Below are 14,346 nucleotides of genomic sequence, written 5' to 3' on the forward strand. Positions count from 1 at the left end.
GAAAGAAAGAGAGAGTGGATATGAACAACCAACCAACCGATGTACTAAAAATTATTATTTACTTAAATAAATATAACGGTATCTTTATTTTTCTTTTCTTTTTGAAGCTTATGTGTTTTTGGTTAGTAATTCTTTTTTTGAAGCTTATGTGTTTTTGGTTAGTAATTCTTTTTTTGAAGCTTAGTGATACCCGCAAGCACAATCAACAATGGGTGACTGGTCGGGTACGTCTCTGAAACTGACAAGCCTCTCTCTCTCTCTCTCTCTCTCTCTCTCTCTCTCTCTCTCTCTCTCTATGTGCCTAATTAACCAATAACTAATTATTGCATCACAACAAAGCTTCCATGTCTTGGTTTGGTATTTAATGGAGAAAGCCTCCATCATTTTCATTTCTATTTCTATCCACAGCCTTGCCCCAGCTAGCGCCATGCTTTTTACATCAGAAATGCGCGTGTCTTGGCCGATCGCCGCCCTGACCTACCTAAGATCAAGGAGCTGCTCCATGTTCGATAAGTACGCTCCTCATGTCACAATGTCACGTCTATTACACTCAATGTTTAAATATTCCCGATATTTTTCTTTTTAAAATTACTGATATATTTTAAGAGTAAGTATTTTATTTTCTCCCGTATTTATGATATTTTTTTAATAACGTAAAATATCTCTTATATTTACGATATATCTTTGATATTTTAGAGAAAAATCTCACTTTAAAAATTTATTTCGACTTTGGGATGTCTATGAGAGGAGTTTTTGAATAATTAATTACCTCAAGTAATATCATAAAGAAGACTAAAATAATAGTTTATTAGTCGACTGATTTTCAATTTTTTGTAAAAAAATATCTGAATAAATAGTAAATGTCTTAACTCTTAACTTTTAAGAGTCGAGCTATATCAGTGACAACTGACGAGTGTTCTCCTTGAGAGAGTTCAAAATAAAGGGTTACATAGTAGTCTCTTGATTTCTCTCATAGGATATATAGTGAGGTTTCAAGTAATTTCAATTGCAAGTATTCTCCTAGGGAGATATCGAAAGAGTACCAGCCCACTAATCCCCTCAAAGTAAATATAGATAAGGAGTGTCATCCTCCAGCACTATTGGGGACCAACGTGTTTGTTTTCAAACACCTAAAATCTATTTCTGATACTAGATGAAATTAATAATTGTATTTATAGTGTTTGTATGTAATTCAATAATGATAAATAAAATTTCATAACGGAAATAATATTTTTTCTCTAATATTTTTTCAAAAGTACGATATATTTGTTGACACCGATATTTTAAACTGTGATCATACCTGACTAACAATAGAGATTAGACTATGTTTGAAATTTGGCAAAATAATTAAGAAAGAATTTGTAGATGCATATAACTAGCGCAAGTATTATGCCACCCTGTTGATACCTACTTTCTCTAGGTCAAGACGGTTGAGGTTGTTTGAAGATTCATCCTCCTCTATTATCTTCACACGGGTTGATCTTGGTTTCATTTATGTATTCAAACACATTATTCTCTATAACTCATAATGATGGTTGAGTGAGAAATCATTTTAGGGCCAAGAGTAATTCAAGTGTGATCCCTTCCAATGGTTATTTTTTATAAATTGAGGTTCGAACTAAGAACTCCTACTACCAGAATGTCTATACATCGTCCGCTCAATTTACAGTGTAGTACAGGGCGTTAGATTATCATCCTCTATGATTTTCACCTTCTTGAGGTCTTTCTTAGTTACTAGTTTTGGTGGTATAATTCTTTTGATATCATAATGGCTATGTTCTGTCATACATGTGTATGCAAGTCTCTGTCCATATCTATATGTCACATGGTGGATGGAGAAGTGGGTGATCACTATATCTGCTATCTTCGTAAACTTTTAATAGGCACGGTCCGATTTTATTAGTAATCATCGACATGTAACATTTGCCACCAAATTTGATTAGCAATTATCGCCATTTTCCTCTTTCAATTATGAACTAATATTTGTTTTCATTCACATTATTCCACTATTAATCCAAGTCACCATCATAGATAAGAAGAAAAATACAACAATGATGAAATGAAGTATTCTATTGAGGTGGTTGTGTGATCTAATTAAAGACTTAAAAAGTTGTGCATAATTCCTTCTATATTACAAAAGCAATTATCCTACTATTGTGCATGTGAGATGGCTCTTCCTATGTGAGTGAAACTGCTACAAAAATATAAATTATAATTGCAGTAAACTAATCATGCAAGATTAAGAAAGTGAGTATTACGTGACTTGAATCCTCACAGTTACAGAGCTCTCACTGGGGAGGCAAAGATCACGATCTGTTTGGCTTACAGTACAGCACAGACTAGAAGTATATTTGTACATTACTAATCTACTTATGTCACTCTAATTTATTAAGCTCCTAATGTCTGAGATTATTTTCTATGGAGATCAAAGGAAAGGTACACGCGATGAAGGCATATCAAAGCGACCAACCACATACAAGAATAATGTCTAGTTCAGTAGCATTCCACAATATGTATTATTATATTGACATGATTGGTTTTTCTACCAAGGAATTGAATCTCTCAGCAAATAGAAGGATCTCTCATTTGAAACCCAGGTCAGCAAGCACACAAAATGGACAAGATAAAGATCAGTACTACTTTACAGTAATATGCAACATATCAATCATGTATTCGGAAGCTCATTGGATTTTCATTCTTTGTCAAATTTTTATGATATATTATGGATTTATGGCAACCCATTCGTTTCCCTCTCAAGTCTAAATCCATCATGATACGATATGATTTATAGAACAGTATCAAGCACTCACCTACACATTTATGTATCCAGTGGACTTGGAAAACTTCTGCTTGCTCATAATGGATCATCAAGTCCCCAGTCAAATCCGAAAACCTTGAGTTCCTTCCCGTTAAATCTTCCTAATTTTTTTACTGCAACGTACTAACATGTAAGCCAAATGAGATCAAATGATGATCGCTACCTTATGCAACAAGTTTAAGAGAAGTGTCTGCAAAATCAAAGGGAATGAATTCAGCATTCAGGTGTCACGTCCCAATATACTACATGCTAATGCTGTTATTGAAAAAGTATATTTCTTAGCTGAAGAGAGAAGGCAAGTGATGCAGTATAACGTAATCCTATTTAGGAACATAATCTGCAACAAGTAGAACTCGTACAATGTGATAGAAGTGTTCAATAAATAGTTAAACTCTAAACAGTAAACAACCTGCTTTAGCTTATATTACATTGTCGAAGAGGCAGGGAAGGCATTAAATATACCAATGCAGTCTCTTCTTCACCAAAAATCTGCACAACTGCAATTTCCCTCACTGAAATGATGAAACCGACTCACATCTCTTACGCTTATCTCTCTCTTTGTAACAAGAGAGATGAACTTTATAGCAGGCAATCACCACATACCCGCAGATTCTTTGTAATAAAAATGGTTTTCCCTGGCCTCAGATGAAGAATATGATAAAGTGATCCGGAGTTCACATCCAAAACCAATTGGCAATGGATGGAGTGGCCCAAATCCTTATAAACCCACAGGCTAGGTTCCAATTCCCAATGTGGGATTTATATTCTCAACACGCCCCCGCACGTGTGGCGAATTTTCAAGCCATACACGTGGACAACATTTAGAGTGACGTGGAGTCCGTGTGGCCATTTGAGCTTCACACGTGGACGTGGGTAACCCGCTCTGATATCATGATAAAGTGATCTGGAGTTCACATCCAAAACCAATTGGCAATGGATGGAGTGGCTCAAACCCTTATAAACCCACAAGCTAGGTTCCAATTCCCAATGTGAGATTTATATTTTCAACAGAATACCATAAGCAATGGCCAATTTCTCACTATGATAAAGGAGGATCCCTTCTTTCTCCTCTTCCTCAACATCTTGGAGAACAAAACTCTTTTCTGCACAATATCCCATTCCTTTCATGTCTACTAGTAGTTCCTCCAATTTTTCATGTATCTCAGCCGCTTCAGGATGGGACTGATCTCCACCAAGAAATCCATGAATCACCCCATTAATCTCAACCCAACTACATCCTGGACTTTTCTTAAGGCCTTGATCCTTCTGTTTAATTCTGACATGCGCTGCATCATCCCATCTGCCAACAGAACTGTACATATTAGATAAGATGACCAGATTTCCAGTACCTTCAGATCCTAGCCCTTGAACTTTCCTAGACACTTTTTCACCAAGTTCGATATTATTGTGAACCCTACATGCAGCAAGCAGTGCACTCCATACTCGGACATCAGCCTCAAATGGCATGTCTTGAATAAAATTGTGTGCCTCTGCCACCAGTCCAGTTCGGGCAAGAAGATCAACCATGCATATGTAGTGTTCCATCCTTGGTATTATGCTGAAATCTAGAGTCATAGCACTAAACCAGTGTTTTCCTTCGGTGACAAGCCCCAAATGGCTGCAAGCAGATAAGAGGCCGATGAAAGTCACATCATCAGGTTTCATTCCAGCTTCCTGCATATTGTGGAACTGCGAAATTGCTTCCATCCCAAGGCCATGAATCCCATAACCAACTATCATTGAATTCCATGAGACAGTGTCCCGCTTTAGCATTTTGTCGAATACTTGCCTGCCAATATGGATCTTCCCACATTTCGAGTACATATCTATCAAGGCATTACAGATTGAGGTGTCAGTAACAAAGCCACGAACAATTGAGTAACCATGGCCACAGGCCCCATGTTGCAGAGCAGCCAAATGTGAACAAGCCGGCAGAACACCTGCCATGGTTGCCAAATCTGGATCAATCCCAGACAACTGCATCTGGTGGAATATAAGCAAAGCTTCCTTAGCATAACCATTCTGCACGTAGCCCGAGATGATAGCACCAATAGAAACCGTATCTTTTGGATCCATTAGATCAAAGAACCTGAATGCATCATCTATAATCCCACACTTTGCATACATAGAAAGGATGGTGTTACCCACCATTGTATTTAAATCAAAACCGGCTTTAATAGCATAACAGTGGACTCGTCTCCCTCTACTCAGATCAATCAGCTTTGTGCAAGCTCGGAGAACGGTCCCTAGTGTAACTCGTGTCAGTTTGCTTATATCTTTCACCACCATTTCATAAACCAATGACATTGCCTCCCTCATGCAATCACAGCCAACATATGCACCTATCATTGCACTCCAACAAACCTCATTCCTGACACTCATTGCATCAAAGATTCTCCTCGCGTAAACTATGCACTGGCATTTAGCATACATATCCAGGACGGCAGTACCAAGTACCACATCATCACAAAACCTTCTCGTTAGGGAGTAACCATGTATTGCCTTCCCTTGGCTCAACACACCAGCCTGCGCAACTGTGGGGAGAACTGCAACAATGGTAGAAGCATTCGGCAAGCATTCCAACTCTCTGCATTCCAACAAGCAACCTGACAGTGCCATCATACAGTCCATGGAGCGAAAATCCGGCAAGCATGGCATTCCACGCCACAACATCCTTATACAACATAGCATCAAACACAGACTGTGCAGCTACCACGTCTCCACATTTTGCATACAAATCAATCAGAGCAGTGGAAACATAGACGTCAGAGTGGAGGCCGAGTCGTTTAGCATGTTGATGAATATCTCTACCAACTTGTAGTGATTGCAAAGCGGAGCATGCCTTGAGAACAAAAGGAAATGTGTAGTTGGTTGGCTCAACACCCAATTGGAGGATGGCATAGTAGAGCTCAATGGCTCGTTCAAAGGGTCCGTTCCATGCATATGCTCGTATGAAGAGGTTGCAGAGTATGACATTCGGGTGGGGAATTTCGTCGAACACTCGGCGTGCAACCTCGAGTTTATTACCGGATAAGTAGAGACGGGCTAGTTTACGGAGAAGAAGAGACCTGCCCTGGATGTAGGTGGAATATCTTGGCTTCGGCGAGAGATTTAGATCGAATGCAGGCTTCAATAAGATAGAAAATTCTATGGTGCAGCGCTGCATTGCGTGCACCGCCCCTAATCCATCGTTCATATACCCCACACACCGCAAGTGCATTTTAAAACACTCTCTATTCACCGTCCGATTATTATGCAGCACATTAGACAAATCGGTGGAGTGGAGACTTGTGGCGCGTAAAGTTGTGAATTGGTGAATAAGTTGGCAACGGGTGAGTCGTCGAGCGCACCATGACATCTCCTTCCCCGCTAATCCAAATTCCAAACGGCAAGGTCGTCTTTAGATTTTTCTTTCATTTGGGTACAAATGGGGCAATTAGCCCAAACAAACACGAAAGGAAAACAGACCAGCCAGAACTATTGGCCCTGAAAATACTAACTATAATATATCACACTTAGAACTTCATTATTATTCAAATAATGTAAACGTGCTTCAGCATTTAATTTTCATTGTTTACAAACATACTACGTCACTCGATCTATAATTTCACTTACCATAATAAGCAACTATAACTGGTTCGTTTTGATCATCAGTACCAGCACTAGCTAGTAGTCTAGTGTATATGAAAGCTGATAATTTGAATATTTGTCTCTTCTAAGTTCTAACCGGCAATAAGTAAAGCAGATCGGTATATCGTCGATTTAGATTTAGTAATAGTAAAGTAAAAGAAGGGAGCAAGACAAAAATGAAGCTAGCTAACTCCCTATAACATATATATTCTGAAAAGGTGAACTGGTAGATGTCAAAGAAGAACCTTTCTTTTTCCGAGCACTTTAGCAAAATTGCAATCAATTAGCTAGCAAGATCTGGTAAGAATCACGGTAAGCTAAAGACGTGAAATGGATAAAAGGGGAGGCCTGGAAAAATTAAAGTGTAACCATGGGCATGCCTAAGACCAAAGTAAGAAGATAGGTAGAAGATCGAATTTGCTGAGTAATTATTAGGTTTGAAAGTATATATAGGAAAGCTACCTCCATACATATTCCTGGCCGGGTTCAATCATATCATTCTTTCATTAATTAACCATATATGATGTACGTAATGTGTATTTGTTCTCAATTTTACTTATCTCGTATATATTTTCGTACCTACAAGCTAGTAGTCGTACACTATGAACCAATATTTAGATCAGATTAAGCACGTTTTAGTTTTAGGCGAATAGCATTTTAAATTTATACTTCTGTATGTCGCGAACAAATAATCATGAAATCCGTAGTTAATAATTGGAATTTTGAATGCAGTAAGAAGAACGTTTGTCTAGAATCTGGAAAAGATAAAGCGATAGGCCGGGATGAGGAGTGAGGAAGAAAGACCCAAAGACAAGGGGCTTTGAATCCTTTTGTTTGTGTATTGCATACAATCATCACAGCCAGCAGATATATAATAGTACCACTGCGATACTAGCTAGCCGCAAGAGCTTGATCGAACAAGGCGTACGGTGAAGGGCAGGGGCAGCAAGCTAGTTTAGAACTTTAGATCATCAACGTACACTACTACGTACTTAAAGCATTATCCACCGATATCAAGCAACACAAACATGGCTCCGGTGGGGTTACCTCCCGGATTTAGGTTCCATCCGACGGACGAAGAGCTCGTGAATTACTATCTGAAGAGGAAGATTATCGGGCAAGAGATTGAGCTTGATATTATTCCTGAAGTTGATCTCTACAAATGCGAGCCCTGGGAATTAGCAGGTCTAGCTTATTACCTTCTGGCCTCTTCCATATATTAATTAATCACATCCGCATTCTTCGTATATTGCCGTTCTCATTACTAGCTAGATAATATATTATTATTATTATTTGGTTAAGAAGTTTTAACAAATTATCTGCGGAGGTCTTTGGTTAGCAATTAAGTTAGCTGATGTTAATTTACGAACTGATCAAAAACACATGCAGAGAAGTCATTTTTGCCAAGTAGAGACCCGGAGTGGTACTTCTTTGGACCCCGTGATCGGAAATACCCAAATGGATTCAGAACAAATAGAGCAACGAGAGCTGGATACTGGAAATCCACTGGCAAAGACAGGAGAGTATCATCCCAGAATCGAGCCATCGGAATGAAGAAGACGCTGGTTTACTACAAAGGCCGAGCCCCTCAGGGAATCCGAACCGATTGGGTCATGCATGAGTATCGCCTAGATGACAAGGCCGATTGCCTTGACGACACCTCTGCCGGAATTCAGGTACGTTAATTGTTCATCAATTCTCTCTTATTTATATCATCAGTAGTTTGCATTGCTGCATCATATCGATCAGGACATCAGTCAAGAATTACTGACGTGCACATGAGTCATGCCAGCTCTATTAAACATGAAAAGCAACACATTCGAAGAGACTACTTAGCCCGAGCAAGAGAGAAAAGCATTTCTTTTTTCTACTGCGCGCTTTCGTTTCTAATTTCCACCTCGATCTTTTTACAGCGTGGGACGCAAAGGCAGGTTAAAGCTTACTATGCCCAGCTAACCAATCTGTACATATCCTCTAATCAACATTAATTACTTTGGATAGATCAGAGACGGATGTGTTATAGTTAATGAGGCATGAAGAATCTATCCAGGAACGTAAAACTTGCATGAGTTGCATGGAATGTATAGTAGGGCCATTACATTTTTCTTAGTTAGCTTTTGTTTTCTCTATATATGATCGAATTAGCTTATAAGAGGCGTAAACAAATATTCGTTGCTTGCATCAGTTGTGATATCGATCTCTTCTGAGACAAAAGTACAATTGTTTCTATGATTCAAATATGATTAACCCCTTCTCAAGCTTCTTAATACATTTGTTTAAAAAGTCCATATGAATCATCCAATATCTATTCACCATCTTTCAACCTGTCATTGCATGATCAAGATTTGGAGATTCTATTAGTAATAGACTAATGTAGATTATTCAAACCACGAAAAGCAAACCATCCTCTCCTCTTCTGTATCACTCCCCACTTTGATTGTGTAAGAAGGTGTTGGTAACTTTTTACTTTATTCTAAAGTCTAAAAACATAAGCATATTTCATCTAGCTTCAATTGTATTATATTGATTAAGGAATACATTAATTTAATATTATTTACGATTTTCAGATATTAATTTGCATTTGGCTTCCAACATGGTATAACGAACACTTATTTATCTCTATCTCGGTTGACGATCGATCACTAAACGGATGCAGGATTCTTTTGCATTGTGTCGCGTGTTCAAGAAAAATGGAATATGTACGGAGAATGAAGAGCAAGGAGGGCAAAGTAGCAGTAGCGATGTATCGCAGTTAATTCATGAAAGATCTTCGCAATTATTAGCAGCAGGAGGTCTACATTATAACGATCACTGTAGTACTGAAACCTTGTCGCCAGAAAATATTCCGAGGGTGTCATCGTCGTTATGTCTGCAGGACTTGGAGGAAGAAGAAAAGGACGACTCGTGGATGCAGTTCATTACAGATGATCCATGGTCTTGTTCTAACACTCCTCAAATTAATGGCACAACTGCTGAAGTCGACCTCTCTCAGTCTCATGTGGCCTTCACAACATAAACGTTCACTATTCAAAGATGACTGCATTTATATATGGGAGAACATTGCTGGTGATTGGTGGTAAATAACACTTCCCTACAATAAAATGAAACTTGCTCCATTTCAGAAAAAAAAAACGAAAATCTTTGTGTAGATTAACTATCTTCAATTGGCTTGGTTTGGTTTGGTTGGTGGTTTCTTCAGACGGATGAATCACATGACTAGTCTAAAGATTTTGTGATGTTCAACTCTTTCTCCTGAGGTGCTTACTTTGGGTGTTACAAGTGGAATAAAAGCACACATATCATTGCATGTAATCGTTTATCCTTCAATTTATACTCGTTACTCAACAATTTAAGTCACTAATTGCATTTATGTTGACATCGGGATTTCGATATCATTAACATTTATCTGTATGTTTCACATTTTCACCGAACTAAATAAGGCAGAGAGATAAACATTTCGACAAATTTCAGCCGGCAATGATTGCTTGGTCAACCTTCCACTGCTCAAATTCTGCGGAGCTTATCATGAAAGAACTAGCATTTCTATGTCCACCACCTCCAAATTCCTGAGAAGGCATTGCAAGATGCATTTCAACACTAACATACAAGTTGGTGTTTCTATGTATACATAATCAAACAATGCACGAGGTGTAGCAAAAACCTGCGAGATGGGAGTTGTGTCTTCACTGTCCACACTTCTAAGGCTTATCTTTAGCAATTCTTCATTTTCAAGCTCAGGAACCTTGTATACAACAGCTCCGATACCCCTAGATATAATTTCAAACAAAAAGAATGATAGTGAAATGCAAGGAAGAAAGCAGACGACCATCATACACATACATAATTAAACAAGTTGCTGTTTATCCACAAACAATTTTAAACCAAATCAACAAAAAAGCACAGGGGGTGATGAAAAGGGAGCAGGACTTGCACTAAGAAACCGAAATTAAGTATATTTACAATGCTTTTGCACTGCACAACTTCATAAAATAGAAAAGAAAACAATGGACAGTAAAACTAACAAAAGACCGCAAATATCGATCTCCCTTAACCGGGCTATTGTCTAATTTTATAGGTTATGGGGTTGTGTCACACATGGTCAAGGTCTTTTAATGAGTTATGCGACTTACTGCTATCTTATCTTAAGACGGTAGTCTTGCTGGAGTTTAGCATTGGTTCTCTTTAGTTTTGTTTACCCCTAGTAGGTAGTTTCTGAATTGGAATTTTGTTTCCCCACACCCAGCTTTGGTGAACTTCAACGGTTCAACATTAACATTCCTCCTGCATACTGTGAGATTTTTGATTTCTAAGTTTCTCTTAGTATTATTTGATTTGAACCTATTCAATTTTTTTCTATTTAATATATAATGAAAGAAAGAGTCTACTGCAATAGTAAGAGTAACAAGCCAATAAAAAAAATGAGAACTGCCCCAGTGCCCCTCCTATATGGCTATATGAGATATACTTGGCTAGTTGGCTTTAGTCACTTGTGGTTGATAGTTTCCAGCATGCAGCATTGTTTGAGAATTATAATTATAGAGAGTAGAAAGTAATGCAGATAAACACAATCAGCAGCAGTTATAGGTGCCACTGCATCAATAATCCTGTAATCCAAGTGGGGATAACTGGATAAGATGAGATAGGCTGGAAATGTTTAAGGCAAAAGTGAACAAAAAACAAAAATCCGAGAAAAATGATTCACATATATCAAGTTCATAATTATATAGCCACATACCGTAAGTTGAGACTGCGGCTTTTAGTAGCCAACTGATGTCCGAGTTCACTCCTCAACTCTGATATAGAATCTGCATTCACAGCCTACAAGAAGAAACATAAAATTATGCCTTCTAAGTTCTAACCAATGTCCCATCTCTTCTGCAGTAACTCAAATAAGAGGCCAGGCATTTGCAAGATTTTGCAAGTCTGATAAATTTGCCTTCTTTTCTAATGTGATGAGTGATGCACAGTGAAAAAGATAGATACATCCAAACTAAATTTACCAAGCAATGACCGAAAGCTCCACCTCCGAGCTTGATTTCATAAGACTGACTCAGAGCTTTGTCTATCAATTTCTGCGTTTCTGATAAGCTCGCCACTCCTCGACTGATCAAACACTCCAAGTCCAAACATAGAAGCTGCCCAACAATCACATTATAAACCAACTAGTAACTAACTCACTCTCACATGAAGCAAAGCAAAGCAAAAGTTACCTGTTGAAACAGAGCCGGGTTCAATCCGACGTCGTACTGCAAGTTCAAATCTTTGAATCCGCTACTGAAAGCTTTACTATCCGGAAGGCTCCACCGCCACAAATCCCCATCCTCAATGTACTCAAACAGCCTCTTAACGCCGTCAAACCTCGCCGCCGTCAACCTTGGCCCTGAAATAATCGAAAGCAATGGTGGCCCCGCTCCTCTTCATATCCAAAACGCTCGTCACATTGTCGCCGCCGAGTCTCCCGATCGAGGTCTTGTGGTGGTCCAAAACGACGACGTTGGGGACCTCGGCGGAGACCTCCTGGACAAACCCGGGTGGGCCCACAAAGTCGAGGAGGTAGAGGTCGTCGATGTCAGAAAGAGGGAGGCTTTGCGTCGTGACGGGGCTGTAGACGGTGTTAGGGAAGAAGAAGGGTTCGATGGACTTGGCTGAGAAATAGAGATGGGCCGCCAGAGCAGCAAACGCGCCGTCCGGGCATGGATAGTGGTACAGCACCGCCGGTCTTCTCATCACAAAGTAGCCACCCCTCTTCTTTTACCACCTCAAAACCATTTCAAGTCGGAAGATATACAGAGGGTATAACTGTCTTTCTGATAAGATCTCCGAACGTATCGGATAGCTCTCGGCTCGTACTCGGCCTTTTCGGGTGCACAGAGGTGAGACGCCCGAGTTATTGTCGGATTAGTGCCGGATATTCCAGGAGTCCAGCCGAAGATGGTCGTGAACATTAAGGAAGGACAGTTGTACCCCTACGTGGTTTCTCATTTACAGATAACACTGTTGTGTGCTGTAAAAGTAAAAAACACCACACAATACTGAAAGCATTTCAAAGGATAGCACTTGTTTGTATGTTTGTTTCGTTCGTATGAGAAATGGCGACGAGCTTGGTGCTGGCAAGTGCTCCAAAGGCTTGGGTTGATAGTAGCAGGGACACCCAATTTGCAGAGCATAGATTGGGCTCTGTAGATTGCCTCACTTACAGGCTTTCGTTTTCTACCACACACAAAAAGAGGAGCTTTGTACCATTAGCGACTTCTTCTTCTTCTTCTTCTCCGGCGTCGCCGTCTTCGTTTTCTGCCAAGAACAAGCTCTATGTCAGTGGTTAGCTTTCTCTCTTCCTAGTAGATTGAAAGTTTTGATGCTGATATGCATCATCTAATGGCTGTTTAGTGTTCGTCAATGGTATGGAATTGCAACTCTACTCTTGTTGATTCCGGCAATAAGCCTCATCAAGTAGACTCAAGTTGAAGCTTACATGTATGAAAAGCTTCATACTTGAAGAGGTTTAAAGTTGTTGATGGATGGTTTATGTATTTGGGATAAGGGTTTAGCCAGCACTCCCTTTTTTTTTTCTTTTTTTTTATTGTTTCAGATGAGCGCTCGCTGTTTTTAGATCCGAGAAGTTTGAATCAAGATCGTAACAAACTTACACGCACTACTAATTGGTGTGCTTTGTCATGCAGGTCTTTCGTTTCGTACCACCAAAGAAAGTCTGCGAAATGCTTTCCAAAATTTTGGACAACTTGTAGAGGGTGAGATTGTGAAAACAACAAAAAATGTACCTTCTCTTAGTTTAATTGTGCCTGCTTATAAGTGTCTGCTGCTTGGTATTTGGGTTTATTTTCTTCTTGAGAAATAGTTTGTCTTCATGTTGCAGTCAATTTGGTGATGGATAGGATAGCAAATAGGCCAAGAGGATTTGCATTCCTACGCTATGAAACCGAGGAGGAATCTCAAAAGGCTATCGATGGAATGCATGGAAAGGTAAACCCGAATTCTGAAATCATCAACAGTAACTAGGAAATAACAGCAATGACATGTTAGAATTGAAGTCGTGCTCTGCTCTCGTGTGATATGTCATCATGTTTGCCTAGGCTGTCCGGACTGTTATGTGATTAAGAGATCACCGTTAGTATCTTCATGACAGGGGAGGATCACTCCTTGGTCTGATATTCTTGCGTGAACATTTTTATGTAGTTTGAATTGGTTTGATTTATAACATGTTGATAATCTTTCAAACATTCTCTTCAAAGTTTCCAGATTTCTATTGAAACTTAACATGTTCTAATATATTATATTCAGCTTATAATTAGTTATAAGGTCACTGGGACATTATGTAATATTCAGTTTATGAAATTAAAGCGTGTTATTTAGAATAATTTCAATAGGAAAAGCATGGTTTTCACCTTAGCCAGGCAGGATGCAGCAGTCTGCTTGACCAGCCCAAATGATCTGATTTGGACCTCACTTCTTTTATCATACGACAATGGGTGGAACTGAACGTATTCTCATATTAACTCTGATATTTCCTTTACAACTTTGACATATGAAGTGTTCCAACCTTCCAAAACAAAGAATAACCTTTGTTCTCTGTTCTATTGTTTCTTTACAGTTTCTGGATGGCAGAGTGATATTTGTTGAAAAGGCAAAAACCCAGATCAGAGCTGCGGCAATCCCTCAAACAGAACCCAGGACGGTATTAAAAATGTGGAGTATCCATTTTTATCCCGTTTGCAACTCAGTTAGAATGGCAAGTAGAATTCTCTTTCTTTGGATTCAATTACCATAAATGGGAGAATTCTGTTTTTGCATCTATCTTGGAAGAGTGTTGCAGTGCTATTCTACAATTGTTTCCTCGTCTGCAGGGTGCAAACATCAATTACTCGCCCAGTCCTAGCTAA

General features: G+C 39.1%; 4 protein-coding genes across 4 annotated transcripts; 2 read left to right on the top strand and 2 right to left on the bottom strand.

Annotated features, from left to right (window-relative positions):
• Positions 1 to 3,814: 3,814 nt before the first annotated feature.
• Positions 3,815 to 5,984, bottom strand: LOC126793814 (pentatricopeptide repeat-containing protein At3g16610-like). The gene is given in 2 exon segments (XM_050520444.1): positions 3,815 to 5,392; positions 5,394 to 5,984. Coding segments are annotated over 2 exon segments (2,169 nt in total).
• A 1,481-nt stretch (positions 5,985 to 7,465) lies between these two features.
• LOC126794406 (NAC domain-containing protein 54) lies at positions 7,466 to 9,480 on the top strand. Its single transcript, XM_050521118.1, has 3 exons — positions 7,466 to 7,633; positions 7,838 to 8,124; positions 9,105 to 9,480. Exons 1-3 carry the CDS (start codon positions 7,477 to 7,479, stop codon positions 9,462 to 9,464), a joined length of 804 nt encoding a protein of 267 aa, XP_050377075.1. The 5' UTR covers positions 7,466 to 7,476; the 3' UTR covers positions 9,465 to 9,480.
• Positions 9,481 to 9,780: 300 nt separating this feature from the next.
• On the bottom strand, positions 9,781 to 12,281 carry LOC126794405 (uncharacterized). The gene is given in 6 exon segments (XM_050521117.1): positions 9,781 to 10,014; positions 10,110 to 10,215; positions 11,184 to 11,266; positions 11,449 to 11,583; positions 11,659 to 11,818; positions 11,820 to 12,281. Coding segments are annotated over 6 exon segments (939 nt in total). The 5' UTR covers positions 12,176 to 12,281; the 3' UTR covers positions 9,781 to 9,915.
• A 132-nt stretch (positions 12,282 to 12,413) lies between these two features.
• Positions 12,414 to 14,148, top strand: LOC126793815 (organelle RRM domain-containing protein 6, chloroplastic-like). Its single transcript, XM_050520446.1, is given in 5 exon segments — positions 12,414 to 12,766; positions 13,129 to 13,197; positions 13,323 to 13,429; positions 14,058 to 14,099; positions 14,101 to 14,148. Coding segments are annotated over 5 exon segments (495 nt in total). The 5' UTR covers positions 12,414 to 12,537.
• The last annotated feature ends 198 nt before the right edge of the window (positions 14,149 to 14,346 follow it).

The sequence above is a fragment of the Argentina anserina genome, chromosome 5, assembly GCF_933775445.1.
Source record: "Argentina anserina chromosome 5, drPotAnse1.1, whole genome shotgun sequence".
Classification (NCBI taxonomy): domain Eukaryota; kingdom Viridiplantae; phylum Streptophyta; class Magnoliopsida; order Rosales; family Rosaceae; genus Argentina; species Argentina anserina.

What these genes read in the sequence shown, in the direction of transcription:
- LOC126794406 (XM_050521118.1), top strand. Translation starts at nt 7,477, where the DNA reads ATGGCTCCGGTGGGGTTACCTCCCGGATTTAGGTTCCATCCGACGGAC. An exon ending in CGAGCCCTGGGAATTAGCAG is followed by an intron (nt 7,634 to 7,837) that starts GTCTAGCTTATT and finishes AAACACATGCAG; the next exon opens with AGAAGTCATTTTTGCCAAGT. An exon ending in ACACCTCTGCCGGAATTCAG is followed by an intron (nt 8,125 to 9,104) that starts GTACGTTAATTG and finishes AAACGGATGCAG; the next exon opens with GATTCTTTTGCATTGTGTCG.